The 26,716-nt window shown below is 39.9% G+C and overlaps 1 protein-coding gene across 1 annotated transcript in view; it reads left to right on the forward strand.

The window, feature by feature from the left end:
- Window positions 1–26,716, forward strand: part of cadps2 (Ca++-dependent secretion activator 2) — a 289,750-nt gene that overhangs the window by 220,176 nt on the left and 42,858 nt on the right. Inside the window, exons 19-24 of the mRNA XM_057837859.1 lie at window positions 515–656; window positions 3,317–3,421; window positions 12,964–13,119; window positions 13,199–13,346; window positions 14,237–14,251; window positions 25,767–25,841. Coding sequence (XP_057693842.1) covers window positions 515–656; window positions 3,317–3,421; window positions 12,964–13,119; window positions 13,199–13,346; window positions 14,237–14,251; window positions 25,767–25,841 — 641 coding nt within the window. The remainder of the gene's footprint in view (window positions 1–514; window positions 657–3,316; window positions 3,422–12,963; window positions 13,120–13,198; window positions 13,347–14,236; window positions 14,252–25,766; window positions 25,842–26,716) is intronic.

A 26,716-nucleotide genomic window follows, 5' to 3' on the forward strand; every position in this document is an offset into this window, starting at 1 on the left:
CAAACTCCACACAGGGAGGCCAGAGACGGGATTGAACCTTCAATCTCAGAATTGTGAGGCAGAAGTGCTAACCACTCCTCCACCCTATGTAGTAGTACATATATACCCATTTTAAATTTTTGCACAGCATTATTTTGAAAAAGGACTACGGTACTTTGACCACAATATGATACGTAGTGTATGTAATGTTTAATGTTACAAATAATTTTCACTGCTCACCCTGAATACTGGTGCCCTTGCGGGCACCTCCATATTGTCATCAGCGATCATATCTGTTGCTACCTCATCCGTCTGACATAACACAATCCAATTCCTAGTGAAGAGCAGTGGTTCTACTGTTCTTCAATTTTTTAACATGGATACCAGCAAATCTTGGGTTCATTTAATTCATGATAAATTGCGGTAACTTAGTATGTCATGTCATCAGTATTAGCTTTGAATGACCAAAAGTGTTTTTATTTCCTTGATTTCCTGCTGCCTTAACAAGATTTGATGCCTCTTGCTGTGCCCACAGCTCATCTGTGCAACGGGCCCTTCCACAAGCACCTTCAGGATCTTTTTGTCCCACTGGTGGTACGCTACATCGACCTGATGGAGTCATCCATTGCGCAGTCCATCCACCGTGGTTTCGAGCAGGAGACCTGGCAGTCAGTCAAGTAAGAATTCGACACATTATTTGGTAATTTAATTTGCTCACCGTTTTTGTTTTTCCTGAAAAGGAGGCCTTTACTATTATTAAGACTTTTAACTCATTCACTGCTGTGGAAATTTGTATTCATCTTGTAAAATCAGTTTACTTCCTCTGAAGAAAATATTTGTCGAGTATATTTTTAACTTGTAGACTTGGAAGAGGGTGTCATGCAGTGCATCTGTGCAATTCAGGTTTGTAAACTACTGTGATGGTGGTGTTGCATCACATTGCATACTTTTCTAAAAACTATATTATTTTGTGAAATTCTTAAATGGACAATACTTATATAGTGCATTTATCTACATGGTTACCATGCCCAAAGCGCTTTACATTACCACACATTTACCCTTTCAAGCAAACATTCACACACACGAATGGTGCTGCTGCCATGCAAGTCGCTGCCAACTCATTGGGGGCAAATTAGGGTTCATTGCCTGGCCCAAGGGCACTTCGAAAGTGGGCAGCCGTAGCCTGGAATCGAACCGCTGACCCTTCAGTTCAGGGACAACTCCAGCTACCAACTGCGCCACGGCCGCCCTCGTATATGAAACTTAATTTAAAATTAACATGCGCTTTAAGCTCCAGCTATGCGGTATACTGTAGTGAAATTTTTGGACTATAATGTGCACCTGACTATAAGCCGCACCCACCAAATCAACAAGTAAACTGTTCTTGTTCACATATAGTAAGCCGCACTGGACTTGAAGCAGCAGGTGTCTCCATTGTACTATGAACGATTTACACCAAAGTTCACTAGCCATTAAAAAGACACAAATAAGCTGCACTGGACTATACAGGACTGTCTCAGGAAATTAGAATATTGTGATAAAGTTCTTTACTCTCTGTAATGCAATTAAAAAAACAAAAATGTCATACATTCTGGATTCATTACACATCAACTGAACTATTTCAAGCCTTTTATTATTTGAATATTGCTGATTTTGGCTTACAGCTTAAGAAACCTCAAAAATCCTATATCAAAAAATTAGAATACTTCCTCAGACCAAGTAAAAAAATAATTTTATAACAGCAAAACTAAATCAAACATTTGAAAATGTCCATTGATGCACTCAGTACTTGGTTGGGAAATCCTTTTGCACGGATTACTGCATCAATCCGGCGTGGCATGGGGGCAATCAGCCTGTGGCATTGCTGAGGCACACGGCAGCGGGGTTGATTGTCTTCACCGATCGGCCAACCCCCCGGCGGCGAGCAAGTTGCAGCTCGTTGTTCCCCTGCTACGGGCAAAAGTGCTCGTTGCCGGGGAAGCAGCTGGAGATTGACCGTCGAACGGCTGTCCCAATCTTTCCGCCTTTCGAAAAATAGCACAAAACTACCCCAAGTCATGTCACACACGGTGGCGAGAGAGACAGCCTTCACTGATCGACCAGCCTCCGGCAGCGAGCAAGTTTCGGCTCGTCGTTCCCCTACTGCGGGCAGGCGTGCTCGTTGCTGGGGAAGCAGCTGGAGAATGACCGTCGAGTGTCTGTCCCAATCTTTTCGCCTTTCGAAAAATAGCACAAAACTACCCCAACTCATGTCACACACGGCGGCGAGGGAGACAGCCTTCATTGATCGACCAGCCTCCGGCGGCGAGCAAGTTTCGGCTCGTCGTTCCCCAGGCATGCTTGTTGCTGGGGAATAAGCTGGAGAATGACCGTGGGACAAACCGGCCGACGTCGGAGGAGCATGTGGCTGCCCGAGCCAAACCCGATGATAGTGGTCTATTGCTGGGCTCACGGAGAGGGCAGAGGGGGCTGAAAGTCTGGACGATATGGAGAACCGCAGACGAGAGCGGGGGGCTGCAGGAGCATAAGCCGGGTGTTGCGCGCTCTCGGCGGGCACGCGAAGAGGACCGAGGGGGGGGTGCGACACTACAGTCGTTGGCCGAGTGGCCTTCTCTGTGGACAAGGAGCATTGTCAGCCACTAAATGCAAGCCACCTCCTTATTAAAACATGGGCCATGATCCCAGTATTTGCCATAATACAAAACACGTAGTTTACTCATTTCCTCGTAAGTCCAATGGTCCCACAGTTGTCGGACTTGTTTTGGCCAATCCCCGCAGTAAACAGGAACATTTTGAAACCCAAAAAGGCTCACACGCCTCTGCCTGGTGCAGCAAACAAAAACTTGCAGCACATTTGGATGGCGTGATGCGAAAAATAAACAAATTAATCCGCAAAATCAGCTGAATGCACAGTCCATCTGCATGCTATAAAGCACTGCTGTATTGAGAGATGCTGACCCGGGTGACGTCACATTCACATTCTTCCTCAATCCAGGAAGTCACTCATTTTCATGGCGCGGGATTCAAAAAATTTAATGTATAAATCGATCGCTTTCACACACATCCAAGCAGTCAATTTCATTCAGGAGCATAAAATACCGTGTGAAATATGAAATAAACATGCTTTTTGCTGTCATAGGCACTTTAAGTGTTATAGACAGTTGCTAAGTGTCTTAAACAAAACCAAAAAACATTTAGCTCAGTGAAAGCATACACTAACATTTTCTGCTTTTGTTGGCACTTAATTATTGCTCCTTGCCCACTATTACTTTCTCGACTTCGCTTTGTCTTCTCCTTTTCTTTTTTATTCCTGTCTTCTTCTCTTTGGGACTATCAGGAATCTGACTACCAATCTTCCTAAAGTGCCCACTCTTCCCGTCTCGCTACCAAGTATGCCAAGTTTCTCAACGCCAGGCTGGATGGCACCGCTTTGCCACAACACGTATGTATCCCGCCAGAGGGCGTTGCCTCTAAGCTCAAGCCATAGTTCTCTGATTGTTTTCCTACGCATGTGGCTATACTGTATACTGTATGCTTTATATTGTCTGTGCTCTATGCTTGGTACACCTACAACTATGTTTGGTTCTTTTTGGTGATAAATATGGTTCTGTGTTTGGTGCAATGTTTCATTTAAGAAATGGTTTTATTCCCGGTGTTCTGCATGTTGTGCTATGCTTGGTATTATACAGTAGACGTGTTTGTGCTTGATTCAATCATGGTTGTAGTTTATTTTATTTTTGACGCATGAAGATGTCTTTGTTTTTCCGGAGATAGGTTCTGTGCTTTGGTCGATACTTAAGTTTAATGTCAGGCTCTATGTTTGGGCCAATACATGGGAATTGTTCTGTTCATGGATTTGTCCATTTTTGGTTTTAGGTTTATTCGTATGCTTCTGTTTTTTGTTTTGTGATAATTTTAGTTTTGTTTTTGAAACCATTTGAAGGACCTTTGATTTAATTGTGTGCTATTGCGTATCTATCCTTGCGAACTTGGCGGAAGGTTTTTCTTCAGAGCCCTCCTCATTAACACCACAAAATGGCTGACAGCTATTCGTGATCGGGTTGCTAAGCCAGTTATTCAATTTGACTAAATTATTTGTGGACTATACTGCTTAAGTCTTGTGGCATCACATCTAGTTATCATGTCGCGATCAATTTTTTTCAAACTCCACGCGTACTCTGACGTTTCGTATCGTGACGTATCGTCAAACAATATTTTGTCCCAAATATAGTAGGTATGTACTAGAGATGTCCCGATCCAATCATGTGATCGGAAATCGGGCCGATCACGGCATTTTTAGGAGGATGGGAATTGAGTGAAAAGAATCGGGTTTTTAATTTAAATATACATTTGTTTTTTTGCTTCATGTTCTTACAGCCTCTCACTCTCCCTCCTGCTGCTTTTCTTGGTCAGCAGGCAGCTGGAGTTTGCTACTTAACGTTAACGATAATTGACAGGTTTGTAGCTTTGATCTGGTGAGTGAAGGCTCTGTAGCGCTACGATCAAAGGCACAAATGTGTCAATCATCGTTTAGTCAATCTTCCTTTTCTAGAGCGGCAGCGTGAATGAATTTTAGTGGGCTCACTCATATGAATTATATGAATGTAATGGAGAGATTAAAAGTATGGCTTTAAAGGTGATGCAATGAAAAATGTCGGTGCGCCTACATTTAGTTTTGATGCACCTTAAGAAAAAAGTTAGGTGCACCAGAGCAATCAATGCAAAAAGTGTGTGGAGCCATGACAATATACTATATCGCAATGTTATTTTTTCACAATATCATTCAGGCCTAATTTATATGAATTTTTATTTTTTTTTTACTTTTTAAGGGCTAAAGGACTAACAAAATAATCCAGAAATACAATGGCATTTCAAAAAAAATGTTTTATGCTCCGCAACACTGCCAGAAAAAGCAGAAGAAGAAGTACTGTAAAAACAAGGTTATGTAACTTTTTGGACTTTTGTTCAGAGTGAAACCAAAAAAAAAAAAAATAGGGGGGGGGGGGGGGGTATTGGATCGGGACTAGGTATCGTCGGATTCCCAAAATCAGGTGAAATATGCGATCAAAACATCCCTAGTATGTACATATTTGTGCATTATTATTGATGTGCAAACTGTATATTGACAAAAAAAACTCAGTTTGTTAGCTTGTTACAAAAACAAACAAAAAAAACCATTTTCTGTTCATATTTGTTTAATATTTCTGTTGTGGTCTGATAGTAAGTACAGAGAAATCAGTACACTGTAGAATATTTTTTTATTGCTCTACCTCCCTCTCAATAAACTAATGAATATGTTTGTATTTTCATAAAAGTGTGTTTAAAGACCTTAAAATTAAGTACTGTAAATGCTATTTTGAATTGACTGACATCTATTTAGATATGGTATTTCTGTGTCACAGATTTTTCTTATTGCAGGGGTGACCTGCAAAGTAACCACAAATAGAATGTGAAGTAATAGAGAAGGGATTAATGTATCCCATAATTCGTTGTTGGTCATACTGATGATCGTATATCAGATTTTGTGTGTGTGTGTGTGTGTGTGTGTGTGTGCGTGGGTGTGCGTGTGTGTGTGTGTGTGTGTGTGGGGGGGGGGGGGGGTCTGTGATCATGTCAGCCCATCCTGCATGTTGCTTAAAGGCAATGAAGGACTGTTTTTTTCCTCCAATATTTTCTGAAGTAAGGAAGGGCAAAGTATTTGAGGCCATCGCGTTAGCAGAAAAAAGTAAACTTTGGAGCTTCAAAGACATCTGAAGGACATTTTGAGTTGAACGCATGAAAAGTAGAAGCCATTAAAAGCCATAAACGTGTTAGTGCACAGCAAGGCCGACAGGAAGGAAAACGATTGTGCTTTTCACAATGGCTAATGGCCCTTAGCTGCTTTTTCAACTTTCAGCTTTATTTCATCATTTTGTGTACTGCCAAGCAGACAAAAAGAAGCTTTTGAAGCTAAACGTGTCAACATGTCAATGTTGGATTCTTTTTAGAATTACACCCGATTGGAGTACTAGGGTAGTACTATTAAACTGTAATATGTGTCTGCAATAGATTATCTGGTAAAGTTGAGTTCACATATGGATGAAAACCTCTGGTCTCTCCTCTGTGTTGGCTGTCATTTGGTCTGCTTAAATGTTTACTGTATGTTTTGGCCGGGAAATCCATCTTAGACTTCTTGCAATTTGAAAACACTAATAGGGATGTGTTCCAAAAATTAAGTGTACATAAAAAAAGCTTTATAAAAGCAGTGGCGGCCTATGCATTGTGGACGTGGGCTTTATCCAAGCACCTCTTTCCACATCGACTCGTCATCCAATATTTTTTGTGCACTCACTCTCCTTTCTCTGACTTCTAATTTCTTTCTCTCCCTCTTTGTTCCTCTCGTGTATGTATTAGGGGTGTGACAATATTTCGATTTGGTGCTAAAGCATATTGTGATACAACCCAATAGGTTATCAATATACTCCCTCCAACAATCGATACATTGTTTAAAAAGCAACCAACAGTTTGCGACTGAAGTTTTTGACTCACAAAATGTCTGTTAAGGAAGACTCATTTACGAGCATTGTCTAGAACAGGGGTTTCCCAACCGCCGGGCCGCAGACCGGTACCGGTCCGTGGCGCATTTGCTACCGGGCCACACAGAAATAGTAACTTATTAACGATTGCATTCTGGCCAAATTAACTTTAGCGTGTGTCCCTTAACACACCAATATCCCTGTCTACTCTTGATATAATACTACAGGATAGAATGTCGTCATAGAAATCCATTTATCGGACTGCTAGCAGTACATCTTGTTTTGTGTATCTATGTGCGCTTGTCCTCGATAATGATGTATGACGTAGGGCTGGCGCATCACATTTGTTCCCGGAAATAATTAGCCCCCACACTAGAATGACTGAAAAACACGTCTTTGGACATATTTTTTACGGGGAAAAGGGCACCTGACGAGCCAGAAGATGAGCCTACAACCTAGAAAAAAATAAGATCTATGCCACTTCCCAATCACGAAAGACACACGAACTGCGAAGGAGTGGATTCGTGACCCGTATGTGAATAAACCGAGTGATTCGAGCATATCTGTGCAGCAGGACTATCAGCTTGTAGAGATCACAAATCATGGCGACCTTAAACGTACATTTGAGACAACAACTCTACCAAGATTCTGGAATAAAGTCATTTCGGAATATCCTGACATCTCTAGGAGACCACTGAAAACTGCTAAAATTTCCAACATCGTATCTTTGTTAAGCGGGCTTCTCTCACCCTCCCATCTCGGGACCATCTTGTCTCAACGAAACAAGCTCAGGCCTCCCACTGATTCAGCGGGTGAGTTGTATTTTCCCTGCACTTAACACCACGGGGCTAAAAACAAATGTTATTTTATATTTGCTGTATTTTTCTGCAGAACATTGCCAGTGTTCTTACAAATTTGGCATACGCGTAACTTTAAAAATGACCGCGAATGCAGCGATTCCAAAGTATACACTACAAACTTTCTTTAAAGAAATTAATATTAACTTACACACAACAACTGCATGCAACTCTCTCACTTCATGACTTCCCCGTGATGTTAAGCATTAATTTACGCCATTTTCGTGTTGCACATGTATGTTCATGTTGTAAATAATTTTTTTAGCACCGTTGGGTAACATTGAGACGCCAACTGAATTTAAAGAGGGCTTTTTTCACCGCCACAAAAGCTTTGGGAGCAAAATTTTATAAGGTTGCAAAATTTGACAAAACACCGGTCTGTGAAAAAAAGACCCCAATCACAACGGGTGCGTGGTGCAAAAAAGGTTTGGTACCTCTGTTCCGTTCTGGTCACAGATGTGGTTGTAGGTTCAGTTTACAGTTTGTTCATTTTTTAATTCTATTTTCAAGTTAAAATTTAACTTGAGAATGCAGTGGTACCTCTACATGCAAATTTAATTCATTGCAGGACCTGATTTGTAAGTCGGATTGCTTGTATGTCGAGCAGGATTTTCCCAAAAGAATACATTATGATTCGACTAATTCGTTCCACAGCCCGAAAACCTATGCTAAATCCTTAATAAATACTGCCGATACAATTACAAATAGCAATTACACATAGCAAAACAAATAAATTATATAAATACAAATCATAATAATAATGTAACGAATCAGGTTCTAATTTGGTGGATGTGTTTTGCATGCTGTTTCGGAACGCACCATGTGACTGATGACAGAGACAGAGGTGCGTTAGAGTGGGAAGCTTTTACTTATTCTTTTCATGTTCTGTTGCTGTAAGTGTCGGCGACGGCGGACAGTAGGTGTGTTGTGTTGCACAAGTTCTTAAATAAATGATTAAAAACCTGACAAAGCTGGCGACTTCCTTGCCGGTTTTACAATAATAATAATAAAAAGAGTCATCCTCGAGATCGTAGACATATTCCGGCCGTACTGTCGAGCCAGTTCACTGACGTGCACACCACGCTCATATTTTTCCATCATTTCCTTCCTCATTTCAAAGGTAAGCATTTCCTTTTTCACCACCTACACTTACCTAATTGGGACCCATGTTAATTTCTTTTACAAGAAAATCCGCCATGCATCCGTCTTGCGGGAAAATAATGAAATTGCAACGCTGTCATAAATCGTCATATTTCGAGCATGTCGATTCAAATGATGAGTCAAATTTTACGTTGGATGTCAAAAGGATCGTATGTTGAAGCGATCTTATATCGTGGTACCGCTGTACATTGAAAAGTCAGCCTTGGGGAAAAATGCCACACATTACGTTTTCAGACCATACGAAGTCTAAAGGCTCTGTATTCTACCATGCATTTTGCGCAAACAATGGACCAATCAGAGGTCTATATTTTAAAATTCTAACACACTAATGATTTTTATCATGGAAAATATGTACAGATCCTCTGCCTAATTTTAGCACCTAATGACATAGAATTATTAAAATAAGTACAAAATTAGCGAAAGGGATTTTTCATATTTATGGACCCTTATTTATAGACCCGTTTACTGTTGGTAAACAAAGATGACGTAATTAAAGTGAGAGTGCAGCTTTGGCTAAGAAAGCATGACAGTCAACTTGTGCAAGCGTTCAGGTTCGCCACTGCAAAGTGTAAAAGTTAACCCGGATTACTATCAAAAACTAACATTATAAAGTGGAAAGCATCTTATGGATCCTTATAACTTTACAGCTACAAGCTCCTTCGATGCGACCACGTCACAACGGATTGTCTCTCTTGCTTTACAGCGTGGAGAGAATTTTCTTGAATGCCTTGCCCAGCCTCTGCAGGCATCTGCTGTGATGTCACTGCATGCTGCATTCATAGCATCCAGGAGAGTCATCTGATTGTAAAGCTGGCGATCATACACTTGCCATCTCCATGTAGAGAAAAATTCTTCTATGGAATTGAGGAATGGGGAGTAAAATGGTAGGAACTTCACCACCATTCTGTTTTGGGTTACAAGGCATTCCCTGATTATGTTGGCGTGGTGGAAACTCACATTGTCCTGAACTATTACAAATTTTGGCAGGTTAAAATAAGTTACATAAAATAAGTAATGAAAATGCTCAGAAATAAGCACAAACATATTCTGACAACATGTTCATCCATTTTGCATGTAAAGGCTTATGCAATGAAATAATTAGTGATGCACGATAATGCATTTTTCAGCCGATACCGATAACCGATAATTTCCTCCTCGTTCCAACCGATAACCAATAATGTCAAGCCGATAATTTTATTAAAAGATTTATGTAAAATTTTAAAGTATACACAAGAGAAAATATTACTGTGCAAAAATATTATTGCGCTTTTTTTCCAACATCAAATGTGAACAAGTAGTAAATTCCAACATCTAAATAAAGACAGATTGTCTGACATTGTGTAATGGTAAACCTTTTGCAACAATTACTTAGAGTAAATACATAAGTTGCACAAAAATGGCTTTAAAAGTAAGCCATTCCTAACATATAACATTACTACACAGCAAAAACGCAACTCCTTAAAACTAGTTAAATTCCCTTGTTTTCAGTGTAAATCTATTGAAAATAAGTGAAATTAACTGCCAGCACTTCAAGTATATTTCACTCAGATTTCTTGAAGAAAAATAGCTAGCTGAAAATAAGCTTAACAGCCTTAATTTAAGCAATAAATTATTATACATAATCCTAAAAAAAAAAAAAAAAAAACTTGTCAGAAATGTTCTTTATTCAAGAATATGTATGTTTCAAAACATTATTTGAAAGCAAATTTTTCTTGATTTAGGTGAAAAATGACCTTTTTTAGATGTTTGGGCTTTATAAGAACAAATGGCAATATTTAGTTCAAGTAAGTGGAATAATATGGCGCATTCATCTGTTAACTAGTCTTCAACACTCAAACAAGCTGGGTAAAATTATTTGACTAGATTTAAGAAGAATGATCTGATTATGACATCATAAATTTAAAGCGTACTGAATGCATTACTGACTGGATGACTTCTTTGTGTGGTTTGGTGCATGTTAAAATTATCAACTAACCATTGTTCCGTCATGATAAACATGCTTTCTTGACATCGCTTATGTAAATGTCCGTGGTAAAACTGATGTGATCGGCATGTCTTTCACGAAGAATCGTGGTCGTATAAACTGCATTTTTTTTTCATCCAGGGGTTTGGCTATCGGGTCATTTCGGGAATTTCCTCCCGCCTGTGCCCTTCAGTCCGCCCGTCTGCCAAATTAGCACCGGCGCCAGGCATCTGTCTTGAACTGGAGTGGCGGCGGCAGCTAAGTTCGTATCGGATATCCGCCCACCCGGCCGGCTCGCTGCGGCATATTCGGTGCTTGGCTCTGCTCTGGCCGCCGGGGGCGAGGCGGTGGCGGCGGCCTGCCGGACCGGGGGGCTCCATTGGAAGACAGCTACTTGTCGACTATCGGTCTCGTGAGGTCTTTAGCCATAGATGGGAGTTTACCACCCGCTTTGGGCTGCATTCCCAAACAACCCGACTCCGGGAGGACCGCAGCGTCTCTGTATCGTCACAAGCCCCGTAGCTTCCTTTATAGTTTGTGTTTACAATAGCTCTAGCATTCGCGCTAGCAGCAGCCTCGTATTCGTTCCAAAAATCATTGTGATGCAGTTTTAAATAGCTGTTGGGTTAGTGGTGTTCAATGAGGATGCTTTCTTTACGCCTCGTGGAACTTTTGTCGATGGCGAGAGCGTCGTTTATTTCATTTCACACACGGGAAAAGCAACGCATGCTAGTGAGAGCACCTCAACACTGATGTGTAAACACCGCCTCCTCTATGACGCCGTACTCCTCAACCCCTCCTCCCACAGGGGCTTCAGAGAGGGGAGGGGTTGAGCAGGCGGCGGTGGAGAAGTGGGGAAAACTGCTGGGTTGCGCACATTTGGAGTCTAAATCAAGTATATAATTATCGGATTGCATTATCGGTTGATTTTTTTTTTTTTTTTTTGTATTATCTGTGTGACGTCATAATTGCCATTATCGGCCGATAATTATCGGTAACCGATATTATCGTGTATCTTTAGAAATAATGACTAGATGTTGCGGGTGGTGAGACTTTTTAATAAAGATCGATGATAATCCATTTTGACCATCATGGCAGATGCAACTGATAATGTAGGAAACAGCAGTGAATTGTACAAAATCATTTGCATGGATGCACAAAAACATCTGTAACTTGCTCAAAGGAATGAGAAAATGCTTTTTTTTTTATGTGCACTAGTGATGCGATGTTGTGAGGATTGAACAAGTAGTTTTGAGAATTGCAAATCTGATCTGAGAAATGTACCAAAGCAACTGAGAAAAACTGTAATATCAGTGGTTGTGACCACCATCTTGTTTTTTGCAGAGCCCAGCTTTTGAGCTTAACAAGGACCATTTCTGCAGCCAATAATCCCAGTCACTGATCCTCTCTACACTCTCAATGTTGTTTTTTAACCGGGTCGACACCACAAACCGTCTCCACTTACTTCAACTTGAAGTCATTTGAAGTCTTCTTGAAGTCTTTAAGTGTATACAAATATACACTTGAAGACCTCAAGTATATATTGACAGATTTACTTTGTCAATCTCATTTTGACTCAACTGTCTTTTAAAACTGTCCTTGCCAGTCTACTTTAGGTGGATGTCTTCTTTGGCATCTTAGTGCTGGTGCTCATTGGTAGCACTTTTACACTGTGTTCTTGACCAATCGAGCGAAAACTTGTGCCATTAATTAAAGACATGAGGAAGTGACACGCACTTAATTCCCTGAGGGACTTTCAACTAGGGCTCTGGGATGGAACTCCATCCTGTTACCGTGGTTACCGCACGACTTAGCTGCGAACTCTCTGCTCACTTGAACAACAACTCTGTTGGCAACCATGTTGGAGGCTTTTCTGCTGGCGTTATGGTACTTTGGGTCCTTTGGGGCTCTATTTGTCAGGCGGCGGGGGGAACTCGGACCACACTCGGGGCTTCGAAAAAGCAGCATAGAGGTGGAGAAAAAAAAAGCAAGCTATTGCTTCATTAGCGAGCACAGACGGGTGAGTGGGATTGGCCTGTTCCCTGTGGGGGGTGGGGTGGGGATGCTTTAGTGGAGAGCCCCACTAATTAGACATGAGGGGGCTAGCCCAAAGCCCCTAGCTGCTGCCGCCGCCGCCGCCACTTGTTGGGGTGATTGTCTTTTAAAGGCCAAGTGAGAAAAGTGAGGGGCGTTTATTTTAGCCCGCGTTAGCTCCCCCCCCAATCCCTCTCTCCGCCCTCATTATCCTCTCCGTCCTCTCGTGGTTACCATCTTAGCCAGCTGCTGTACATTTGCACGCCGTGTTGTCACCTGCGTGTAGTGGAGGTGGCAAAATGTCCATCAGTCCTTGAATGCAACCCAAACTCAAGCAAATAGACTCCGGAATCTGTCTTGCTGTTGTTCCTATTTGTGTTGCACGTATGGTGCGTGTCAGCACCACGCACAGTGTTGAATAAAAACTGTTTACTTTCACATTCTTTGATAACAGGAACGGTTCAGCCACATCGGAGGATCTTTTCTGGAAGCTCAACGCGCTTCAGATGTTCGTGTTTGAGCTTAAATGGCCTGAGGCCGAGTTTGCCAGGCATCTGGAACAGAGACTCAAGCTGATGGCCAGTGACATGATGGAGGCTTGCGTTAAGAGGTTGCCCACCCACCTGCCAAGCAAACCTCAGAACAAAATCCTCCACATACTTCAAATCAATTTTTGCCTCCCATCGCAGGACCAAATGTGCATTCGACGCCAAAATGCAGAAATCCAACAAATCAACAGACTTCCGTGTGTCACTGTGCGTGTGCACAATGTTGAACATCCTCATGGATGCCAAGAGGCAGTGCTCCAAACTCTGCGTGCTGGACACTGGGCAAGAGGTACGAGATACACACCTAATCGAGCCAATTCTCAATGCAACTGTTACGTGGTTGAAAGTGATAAAACTAGTGCTTTTCAAATATTTTCTGTTATGCCACCACCAAGAACAAGAAAACCTGTTGCAACCCCGCCCCATGCTCAACTATAAATACTATCATTCGTCCATAAAATTGTCATGACTACACCGCTGCATAACATGGCATCGAAGACAGAAATACGTTTTGTTTTTTTTTCCCTTGTTCGTTTCTTCTGATTTCTAATCACACTCCAATCGTGACTTTTTAATGTAATCTTTGTCCAATAAGCACACTGGGCATGCTAATGTGTGTAAACCTCCATATCTCTTCAATGGCCTTTTACAGGCAGTCAACATGGACCTTAGATCTTAAAGCTCAAAACCTAGCCTTTGTCAAGGCTTGCCTGATGGCGAGTGGCCTGTCAGCGATGAAATAATCAGTGACGCCTTCATGTTAGCTGAAAGCTTCTGGGGTAGTCGTTGGGGTCAAATGCTGGGAGCATCTGCTAAAACTGTGAGCCTTTCTTGCAGATGCACCGATGAATAATTGTTTGTAGGGCCACCGTGAGACACTGGCCTTGATGCCTATGACCGCAAAAAACCCTCAAACATCCTACTTAATTTCCCTCCCTTTCCCTCAACCTCTTAAAGAGCTAAAAACAACATTACCTGCTACAAGTAGAGCAAAGAACACAAATGTCCTTTTGTCCCTTGAATTATACTTCTTAAAAAGTTTATATTTTCACATAGGAATGTTCATTATGTGCCTAAAAATGTAAATATGACTTTAATTTGATATTTTTTAACCTATTTGTCTGCTCCTTTCGTTTTGTCCTTATTTGTCGTCCATCTGTGTCATTGCCGGACTTCTAGACGGACAGACAATGGGTAAGTGTCCTCCTCCCTCCTCATTTTTTGTCCCTCTAAATAGGTACCGGCAGCCCAATTTTCAAGTCATTCTGTGATGTGGAATAAAAGCTTAACCAAGTTAGTTTGGTACCAAATGAAAAAAGAAAACATATCAGCTTGATAGGTTAAACGGTTTTTGAGATATTTGGCAGGTGGGGGTATTCTCCCAGGTTGGGGGTGGACTGGAAACCAAAAATGGCCCTGGCATTTCTGTCCTGGGCGGCCCACCATGTTTGTGGGTGTGTGTATACACAGTATATACAGTGGGGCAAATAAGTATTTAGTCAACCACCAATTGTGCAATTTCTCCTACTTGAAAAGATTAGAGAGGCCCGTCATTGTCAACATGGGTAAACCTCATCCATGACAGACAGAATGTGGGAAAAAAAACAGAAAATAACATTGTTTGATTTTTAAAGAATTTATTTCCAAATTAGAGTGGAAAATAAGTATTTGGTCACCTACAAACAAGCAATATTTCTGGCTGTCAAAGAGGTCTAACTTCTTCTAACGAGGTCTAACGAGGCTCCACTCGTTACCAGTATTAATGGGACCTGTTTTAACTCATTATCGGTATAACAGACACCTATCCACAAACTCAGTCAGTCACACTCCAAACTCCACTATGGCCAAGACCAAAGAGCTGTCGAAGGACACCAGAGACAAAATTGTAGACCTGCACCAGGCTGGGAAGACTGAATCTGCAACGGGTAAAACGCTTGGTGTTAAGAAATCAACTGTAGGAGCAATTATTAGAAAATGGAAGACATACAAGACCACCGATAATCTCCCTCGATCTGGGGCTCCATGCAAGATCCCACCCCGTGGCGTCAAAATGATAACAAGAACGGTGAGCAAAAATCCCAGAACCACACTGAGGGACCTAGTGAATGACCCACAGAGAGCTGGGACCACAGTAACAAAGGCTACTATCAGTAACACAATGCGCCGCCAGGGACTCAAATTCTGCACTGCCAGACGTGTCCCCCTGCTGGAGAAAGTACACGTCCAGGCATCTCCTTCCATTAGCAAGGGCATTGAAGATGAGATGTGGCTGGGTCTTTCAGCATGACAATGATCCCAAACACACAGCCAGGGCAACAAAGGAATGGCTTCGTAAGAAAAATTTTCAGGTCCTGGAGTGGCCTAGCCAGTCTCCAGATCTCAACCCCATAGAAAATCTGTGGAGGGAGTTGAAAGTCCGTGTTGCCCAACGATAGCCCCAAAACATCACTGCTCTAGAGGAGATCTGCATGGAGGAATGGGCCAAAATACCAGCAACAGTGTGTGAAAAGCTTGTGAAGAGTTACAGAATTTTTTTTTTCCACATTCTGTCTCTCATGGTTAAATTTTACCCATGTTGACAATTACAGGCCTCTGTAATATTTTCAAGTGAGAGAACTTGCACAATTAGTGGTTGACTAAATACTTATTTGCCCCACTGTACATATATTTAATAATTCACACACATAACATTATACATAAAGTACATATACAGTATATATATATATATACAGTATAAATATATAGATATATATGCTAGGGCTGTCCAAATGATCGCGTTAACTGGCGGTAATTATTTTTTATAATTAATCACTTTAAAATATTTGACGCAATTAACGCACTTGACCCGCTCAAACAGATTAAAATGACAGCACAGTGCAATGCCAACTTGTTACTTGTGTTTTTTGGAGTTTTGTCGCCCTCTGCTGGCGCTTGGGTAGGACTTAAGCACACATGAGCATTGTGTAATTATTGACATCAACAATGGCGGGCTTCTAGTTTATTTTTTGATTGAAAATTTTACAAAATTTATTAAACGAAAACATTAAGAGGGGTTTTAATATAAAATTTCTATAACTTGTACTGACATTTATCTTTTAAGGACTACAAGTCTTCCTATCTATGGATCGCTTTAACAGAATCTTGCCATCTTGTTGATTTATTGTTAAAATAAACCAATACAGTACTTATGTACTGTAAGTTGAATGTACATCCATCTTGTTTCTTATCTTTCCATTCCAACAATAACTTACAGAAAATATGGCATATTTTATAGATGGTCTGAATTGCAATTCATTACGATTAATTAATTTTTAAGCTGTAATTATTTCGATTAAAAATTTTAATCGTTTGACAGCCATAATAACATATATATATATATATATATATATATATATACAGTTCCTTGCAAAAGTATTCGGCCCCCTTGAATCTTGCAACCTTTCGCCACATTTCAGGCTTCAAACATAAAGATATGAAATTTAATTTTTTTGTCAAGAATCAACAACAAGTGGGACACAATCGTGAAGTGGAACAACATTTATTGGATAATTTAAACTTTTTTAACAAATAAAAAACTGAAAAGTGGGGCGTGCAATATTATTCGGCCCCCTTGCGTTAATACTTTGTAGCGCCACCTTTTGCTCCAATTACAGCTGCAAGTCGCTTGAAGTATGTTTCTATCAGTTTTGCACATCGAGAGACTGACATTCTTGCCCATACTTCCTTGCAAAACAGCTCGAGCTCAGTGAGGTTGGATGGAGAGTGTTTGTGAACAGCAGTCTTCAGCTCTTTCCACAGATTCTCGATTGGATTCCGGTCTGGACTTTGACTTGGCCATTCTAACACATGGATACGTTTATTTTTTAACCATTCCATTGTAGATTTGGCTTTATGTTTTGGATCATTGTCCTGTTGAAAGATAAATCTCCGTCCCAGTCTCAGGTCCTGTGCAGATACCAACAGGTTTTCTTCCAGAATGTTCCTGTATTTGGCTGCATCCATCTTCCCGTCAATTTTAACCATCTTCCCTGTCCCTGCTGAAGAAAAGCAGGCCCAAACCATGATGCTGCCACCACCATGTTTGACAGTGGGGATGGTGTGTTCAGGGTGATGAGCTGTGTTGCTTTTACGCCAAACATATCGTTTTGCATTGTGGCCAAAAAGTTCAATTTTGGTTTCATCTGACCAGAGCACCTTCTTCCACATGTTTGGTGTGTCTCCCAGGTGGCTTGTGGCAAACTTTAAACGAGACTTTTTATGGATATCTTTGAGAAATGGCTTTCTTCTTGCCACTCTTCCATAAAGGCCAGATTTATGCAGTGTACGACTGATTGTTGTCCTATGGACAGACTCTCCCACCTCAGCTGTAGATCTCTGCAGTTCATCCAGAGTGATCATGGGCCTCTTGGCTGCATCTCTGATCAGTTTTCTCCTTGTTTGAGAAGAAAGTTTGGAAGGACGGCCGGGTCTTGGTAGATTTGCAGTGGTCTGATGCTCCTTCCATTTCAATATGATGGCTTGCACAGTGCTCCTTGAGATGTTTAAAGCTTGGGAAATCTTTTTGTATCCAAATCCGGCTTTAAACGTCTCCACAACAGTATCTCGGACCTGCCTGGTGTGTTCCTTGGTTTTCATAATGCTCTCTGCACTTTAAACAGAACCCTGAGACTATCACAGAGCAGGTGCATTTATACGGAGACTTGATTACACACAGGTGGATTCTATTTATCATCATCGGTCATTTAGGACAACATTGGATCATTCAGAGATCCTCACTGAACTTCTGGAGTGAGTTTGCTGCACTGAAAGTAAAGGGGCCGAATAATATTGCACGCCCCACTTTTCAGTTTTTTATTTGTTAAAAAAGTTTAAATTATCCAATAAATGTTGTTCCACTTCACGACTGTGTCCCACTTGTTGTTGATTCTTGACAAAAAAATTAAATTTCATATCTTTATGTTTGAAGCCTGAAATGTGGCGAAATGTTGCAAGATTCAAGGGGGCCGAATACTTTTGCAAGGCACTGTATATATATATTTTTATATATACTGGACTGTCTCAGGAAATTAGAATACACAATATTCTAATTTTTTGAGACAGTCCTGTGTATATATACAGGACTGTCTCAGGAAATCTCCTGAGACAGTCAGGAAATTAGAATATTGTGTATTCTAATTTTCCTGAGAAATTGCTGCTTTCAGTTTAGCATGTTATTGACTGGACCTGAAGTAGGAGTGTGGTGATTTGTACTTTTTGTAACAAATTTTCTTGTAACTGAAGCAACTTTAGTCTCATGTATGACATACCTTTCAACCTTGGCCCAAGGTAGCCCTAATGAAACATGATTTTTCCCGTAAAACTTAAAATCCAAGCGGGGGTGGTGCTAGCGTAGCGAAGCTCGTAAAGTGTTTTCCGGTACAGTATTTACTCTATGCCATATCCATTAAAAAGATTGGAAAAATCCTGTATTATATGATTGTAGGTTGTATTACCTACAAGTATCAGTTATTTTAGCGAAAGAAGCCTGAAAACACATTAAGTCATCAAAAGCAATCTGTTACCACAGTTATTTTATATTCTCCCAGACTGTAGGGGGCATTAAAAAGTGTCTACGGCATAGGAACTACATTACAATATAACGCCTATGGCCCTCCGCTGTTGCCATTAGCCAGCAGCTGTTCTTCCACCAAACGTCTGCAGTCACAAGGTTTAAAAATGTCACAAGATTCGCATTGCATTAACAGTTAATAAAAAAAATAAAATAAAATAAAAAAAGATACATTTTATGGAGCAGTGGCATCAAATGTCGCTGAAAATACTGGTCCAGGTTACAGGGACTGCACTTCGAAAATGATGGCAATTCAATTCACCTAATCCTAATTTTATTTAAAAGGTCATTTTTTTTAATCCCAGATTTATTTGCTATGGTTCGTGGTTGATTTAGACAGTGAAATTGGTTGCAATGCAAATTCGCAGGATGTATCAAGAAAAAGTCAGTAAACACCAGTATTTTTTAATATTTAGTTCAACATCAAGTAATACATGAATGGACACGATTATGGTACCACTGGAATTATAAATAAAAGATTATTATTTTTATACAAATAAAATCAATATTGGACCGATTTAGTTTGACCATAAATTTGAGGAGAAGCCAGTTTTTTTAGGTAAATGTCGCATCAGCCGTTTGTGGTACGAAAGTCCAGAAACAATTTGTCGAGGAAAATGCATAATTAATAAGGAAAAAAACATGCCGTATATACTCACATATAGGTCCCAATTTTTCTACCGCAATTTTTGCCCAAAAATGCAAGCGTGACATATACACCCGACATGCCAACATTGCCCAATTTAGGCCATTGTAAAACTAAAAAGGCACCAATTTAGCATTAACTACGTACACTAACTACAGACAAGTTAGACTCAAAATACTCTACTAATCTCTAATATTAAAAAAAAAAAAAATACAAGATCTCATATTAAACAAAAATATGCACTGTACTTTAGACAACATGATTTACTAAAAAAACTTGCCCAAGGAAGAAATAAAGATCAAGACTAATCACGTGCTTACTGTGTACGTCGTACTGCAACTGTGTACGTCGTGCAGCCATCTTGGCTTTCACAACAAAAAATGTCAACAAGCGACCTAGATGGATAGAGCGAGCGAGGTAAGCCTCCGTGCATTTCCTGAAGACAAAAAGTTGAGGAAAAAGTGGGAGGATGCAGTTGAATGAGTCCAGCTTCTCATGACCCGCGTTTGTGTTCGCACCACTTTTGCCCAGATGTTTTTGAGGCTTGTCATTGCCTTGAATTTATTTAGTTGTCACTGGTCTCTCTAATTACTAGTTTTGGTGAGAACAGAATACCGTATTTTTCCGACTATAAGTTGCACCAGCCATAAAATGCCCAACGAAGAGGAAAAAAACATATATAAGTCGCACTGGAGTATAAGTCGCATTTTGGGGGGAAATTTACTTCATAAAATCCAACACATTGAACAGATATGTCATAATGAAAGGCAATTTAAAATAAAAATACAATAAATAACAACATGCTGAATAAGTGTACAGTATGATAATGTTACATGATGCATGAACAACGAAATGCGAATGTACTCTCCTCACCAGGACGCTCTGGCTCGGTCCTGGCTATACAGCGAGCTAAACTCCCAAATGACGATGCTGGACGTCCGTATAATTTGCTGACTTTATTTTGGCTGTTGTTATGACATCATCATTTGAAGAGTGAAACTAAAAATAGAAATAGTACAAATCAATTTCGTCCTCGATACCAAACAGGTTTGCATCAACACATAAATAATAATTAGCTGCTATTATAGCAATGACAAAAACGGTTAGCATGCGTTCGCTAGCATTAGCACATCGTTCAAACAACCACACAACTGGCTCTAAGTGTCCGATCGCAGGTGGAAAACACACAACAACAACAGAAAAGATGATACACACAGGCGTTGCCTTTGTAGCGATATTTTACAAGCATAAACAATGAATGTAGGTTTGCAGCTGTGTTTTTCTCTCTCGCTAAGTCACCCACTCGCTCAGAGCTGTGTAGCATTCAGTCTTTTTCTGGCGTCTGAGCGCTCTTCTTCGTGTAAACAAGTGCAAATGCACCCCCACTTGGACGTGAAAGCACCACAAACTAAAAGCATGCATTTCAATATAAAAAGTCAGTAATACAATTGAACACACATTGCCAAAGTCAGAACGCGAACGTGGCCGGTATGTAAACGTAACATAGCTATTAAGAGTTATTAAGATAACTATAGCATAAAGAACATTCTAAAAAGTTTACCTAACCATTGGTGTCACTTCAAAACACCAAAATAACATGTGAAATGATATAATAATGTGGAATAATTTCACGCATAAGTCGCTCCTGAGTATAAGTCGCACCCCCAGCCAAACTATGAAAAAACTGCGACTTATAGTCCGAAAAATACGGTAGTTTTTTGTTGTTGTTGTTGTTAACTACAGTTCCACACAAACGTCCATCGAGAATCATTTAGCTTGGCAATTGGAGGAGTGAGAGCCATTTTTCCAGTGTCAAACATCAAGAAAGCACATTGAAAAAAAACAACTTATAGACACATATTTCCGGAGCAAAACATGGGCGGCGCCATCTTGGAAAAATGCTGCTCCGAACTTCCGGTTTAGAAAGAACAACATGAATTGTGCTTGAAGTAAGCAGTGTGTTGACAAAGTTAGAGGAACCCACCGAACCCACCATATATAATTTGTTGTTGGTTTTAAAAGCCCTATAAATAAACCTAATAAATAAAGATCATCGGTGCCATCCTCAAAGACGCTCTGTGTGGACAAGGACATTTTACGTTTCATTGTGAGGGATGGCGCTTTTCGAGAAAATAATAATAAAAGGAACTAGCAATCTCGGGCTCATCGAACCTGCAATTTGTCAGTGATCCTCACGCTTTGTTAATTGACATTTTTTAATTTGGGTTCTCTTTATGGGGAGTCTGAAAGGCCATTGTGGAGCCATTCAGCAGGGGTCCCCCTCACCCCCTGTTCCGCCAGGGAAAAGGTGTCTTCGGGGGTGCCAAAGTGGACATGAAATGGCAGATTAATTGAATCTGGTGCGCAACTTTGCTCCCTGATGGCAGCTGAACAGCCAGGCAAGGCTGCGCTAATTGTGTGTTGTATACAAAAAAAAAAAACGTAGCCTTCACATTCCACAGTGTCATTCAAAAACTCAGGGTTTTTTGTAGTATACGATACAGATGACTCTTGGATTGAAATGATTAATCGAATGCTCCCGAATTACAATGATGGGATTTTTGAACGGTGGATTTCATAGTTAACTGTAACTGGAATGATTAATCGAAAGTCCCTCATCACTATATCGAAGCTTTTTTTATATATATATATATAGTAGAGTATATATAGGTCAAATACACCTTCTTCTTAAATATAAAGTGATTTTTATATAGTGCACTACATATATACAATATATTTCTACGCCAAAATCTACTTTTGTCTATCCTAGTTATTGGTTTTCACAGGCTCGTGACATTCATTGCTTTCTTGTGTTTGGAAAGACCTTTTTAATGTCAAAGTCAAAGCGGATTTCTACAGAGTAATGTAACGAAATAAAAATATATAAATGAAAATAATTGTTTGCATGATGTATAATAGATTGTGGCGCACCGCCACATCAAAATAAAGCCTGCCACGCCTTGCAAATGAGATTTTTGTTTTTAAGATTTAAAGATACATTTTAATGTATAATTTGTATAATTTTAGACGTCTAAATGAATATACTTCATATAGCTCATTTATTACGCACTCTTTGCCATAAATTTTCTGAAATCACACGTCAAATACAAACTGTTGCTAGGTTGTGGTGATGTAGACCGTCACGCTCCGAATTATTGAATAAGTCCATTAGGCTAATTAAATATTCCTGATCGTGAGGCTTATGTTCCGAGGTGCCCTTCAGTTACGAAAGTATTTAGCCCTCACGACCCGAGGAGTAGAAATAACCAAATGGCTATGGCAAGCGTTGTATTTTAATGTTGATTGAGGCGGTGAGTGGAGGAAGAAGGAAAGCTGGAGATGCAGATCAGGAAGGCGCACAGTCCAGGGAAGGAGAAGTGTCAACTAAGAGAAAAAGCAAACACGGGATCAACCTGGGACCCACATGGACAGAAATGGCAAAGTTCAAGCCCTGGGTGTACCAAACAAATCAAGGTGAGTATTAAGAATCATGCACCTATTATTTTAATAATCATAAATGTATCGTTTTTAAAAAAATTCAACAGATGACACATTTGCATTGAAATAAGCCTTTTTAATTTCATTGATACTTTTTTTTTTTTATATATTAGTAACACTAGGGACTAACTTTAAAACAATTAGAAAAGTAACTCCCACAAAGCACTTCAGTTTGAACTTAAGTTGAATTGACTAATGTATATTTGACTTATTTTATTTAAATCTTAATGAGTAATCCATTGAATGTGCTTCAGAATATGGACCAGGTCAGCATGTTTTCAAAGATGGCATCACAGACTGATGAATGGAGATTGCTAGCCAACTGTTGGCCATTGCTTTGGCAGTGCCCATCTCCGCAGTGAATAGTGAGAGAGATTTCGCTGCAATAGACAGAGTAAGACATTTGGTCAACTGTACAGTACAATGTAAGTTAGAGATGCGTGTGTGTCTTCTTGTCCTTGATCTCATTTTTTTTATTCTTGTGTAGGTGAAGACAGGTCTGAGGCTGTACAGGGGGACCATCTGGCAGCATGCCTCATATTGATTATAAATGGACCACCTATTGCTGTTTTCCCTAATGAATGAGCCCTCAAATATATATATATATATATATATATATTTTTTTTTTTTTAATCAGGAAAATCAATTGCTCCCAGTCAGGATGCAAACTTTGCAAATAGGTCTTTGTTATGGTTCTTCTTAAATAAATGTTTTAAAAAAATTCTTGTCATGATATGAAAAAAATTTGCCGTGCTGCAGTTGTCCGACTCTGATTCAGCCCATCACCACCACAGCTTCAAAAAATACCAGGGGAAACCCTGATACCTTGTACAGTGGTACCTCGACATACGATCGCTTCGACAAGCGATCTTTTCGACATCCGACGTAAAATTTGACTCGCCATTTGTTTCTACATCAGACGACATGCTCGAAATACGACGATTTATGACAGCGCTCCAGTTTCTTTGTTTTCCTTCAAGAAGGGCCCACGGCAGATTTTCTTGTATGAGAAATTAACATTGGTTCCTAGAATGTATGTGCAGGTGATGAAAAAAGGAAAAACATTGAGGGTTACCATTGAAATAAAGATAAAAAAGATAGAGAAATATGAGTGTGATGCGTACGTCCGTGAACTGCTCGACAATATAGCCGTAGAATGTCTATGATCTCGACGGTCCTCCTCCGGCCTCCCTTTGCCAGTCTGTATAAGCTAAGGTGGCAATTATTATTGTGGTAACATCGCCAAAAAATCGCCTGCTCCATCAGGTTTTTAATCATTTATTTCAGAACTTGTGCAATACAACATGCCTACTGTCCGCTGCAGCTGAACAAAGCGAAAGTAAAAAGGCCTTCTCTCACTCTGTCAAGTCAGCCACGCGGTGCGTTCAGGTACACCACGCAAAAAACGTCCGCCACATTAGAACCCGATTCGTTACAGTATTACAGGTATTATTATTGTTCTTACTATTGTTATCGTATTATTCTGATTTTTATTGATAATTTATTTGTTTTGCTCTGTGTAATTGCTATTTTCAATAGTACCAGCAGCATTTATTAAGGATTTAGTGCAGGCTTTCGGGCTGTCTAACAAATTAATGGAATTATAATGTAATGTAAATTCCTGCTCGACATACGACCACTTCTACTTACAAACAAGGTCCTGGAATAAATTAATTTCGTATGTAGAGGTACCACTGTATATTTCTTACCTCTCAAGTGAGGCAATGTCCTCTTTCAGGAGATCGATGGTGCCTGTCACCTATCTCACTCTTCGTGACACAAAAACGCAAGACGAGGGCTCTTTTGGCGAAGACGTCGATATAAAAAATATAAATATAAAATATAAAAACAACACCGTCAGGCCTGTGCATGGCATCATACTGGGACACTCCAATTGAAACGTCATCAGCAATAGGGCCAATAGGAAAGCAAAATCGCATTAAGCATGATGGGAAAGATTATGACCAATAAGGCAGCAGGATCTTGTGGCTCGACATTTAAAAGCAAGACGTACATACATATCTTATACAGTACCGTATAGTATTTTTTGCCTCCCGTAACCTGAACTTTATTTCTTAACAAGTGGCAATATTTTCCCTTTGGGGCGTTTCGTAACCGGAATATTATGTTTATACAGACGTCCGTAAGTAAAGGTACCACTGTATTAGCATCATGTATATTACTGTATACAAAAAAAAAGGGAAAGGTTTCAAAAACACCATTATCAGTGTGGTTGTGCCATGAGTCAGTAAAAAGCTAGGGATACCTAACTGGCCTATCTCGTTTTTTTGCTTCTGAGAGAATCATTTCAATAAACTAACTTCAATAATGTAATCAGCAGTTACGCAATAGCCTGTAGCTATGAACGTTATCCCAGTGCTATCAAAAGTTTTCTCAGATTAGCAACAGTGAGTTGACACAAGCCAAATTAACTAGTGATTGTAAAGGTAACGTTAGTGGGCAATCAATACATTTTAAACATATTTTTAACTTTAACAATGTGCAGATAGAACATGCAGAGTATTTTTAATTCAAGCGTCTTGCAACCACAGTTAGCCATCATTCTCCCAGGTTATAAGGGATTAATGAGGATGGGTGTCGTCACTCGTCTGATATTTTACTATCATTCGATAGACATCATAAACCCTCCAATTTTTCACAAAACACAGTTTAACATGGTAAAAAAATATCTGATATTGTTGAATAAAATTTTATATTGTGCCGACTGGGTACTCAGCAGGACTGAAACAATGGAATATTCTTACTATGTAGGATTTTTTATGTTGTGGACTTCATAGTTCAGTTATCAGATGAATTTTTTTTAAAAATGGAACATTTCTTAATCTTTGTAATCAGCAATTCAGAATATAAAATGAGCAGCTGACAATGTGACTTTGATGTTTTTCTTGTTTTCAAATGAACTTAATTGAATTAAATCAGTCCCTCCTTTCCTGCAGCAACACTACCACTCCAAAATCGACGTGCTCATTGACGAAGCGTTGAAGGACATGATTTCTGCACTCGTATCAAAGGTGACAGCAATGTTCTCTATCCTGTCTAGTGGAAATATTTCAACAGTTGTATTGGTTTTGATGATTTCCAAACTTCAGTGGAACTTCATGTTTGAACTTCAGAGTGCTTTAAGGGGATTTTTAGCTCCTTTGTTTCCAATTTTTAGAATTTTCTTTTTTCTTCTCCTGGTTACATGATTTTAATGTAGTTTAATTTTGATATTTATATTACATATATATATACACATAAACACACACACACTGCTGGCCATAAGTTTTGGCACCCCTGCAATTCTGTCTGATAATGCTCAATTTCTCCCAGAAAATGATTGCAATTACAAATGCTTTGGTGGTAATATCTTCATTTATTTTGCTTGCAATCAAAAAACACAGAAGAGAATTAGAAAAAAATTAAATCATTATCATACACAAATCTCCAAAAATGGGCCGGACTAAAGTATTGGCACCCTCAGCCTAATACTTGGTAGCACAACCTTTAGACAAAATAACTGTAAACAACCGCTTCCGGTATCGATCATTGAGTTTCTTACGATGCTCTGCTGGAATTTTAGACCATTCTTCTTTGGCCGACTGCTCCAGGTCTCTTAGATTTGAAGGGTGCCTTCTCCAAACTGCCATTTTCAGATCTCTCCACAGGTGTTCTATAGGATTCAGGTCTGGACTCTTCGCTGGCCACTTTAGAAGTCTCCAGTTCTTTCTCTCAAACCATTTCCAGTGCTTTTTTTTAAGTGTGTTTTGCATTAATTTCCTGTTGAAAGACCCATGACCTCTCAGGGCGACCCAGCTTTTTCACACTGGGACCTACATTATGCTGCAAAATTTGTTGGTAGTCTTCAGACTTCATAATGCCATGCACACGGTCAAGCAGTCCAGTG

The sequence above is a fragment of the Corythoichthys intestinalis genome, chromosome 5 (genome assembly GCF_030265065.1).
Source record: "Corythoichthys intestinalis isolate RoL2023-P3 chromosome 5, ASM3026506v1, whole genome shotgun sequence".
Classification (NCBI taxonomy): Eukaryota; Metazoa; Chordata; class Actinopteri; order Syngnathiformes; family Syngnathidae; genus Corythoichthys; species Corythoichthys intestinalis.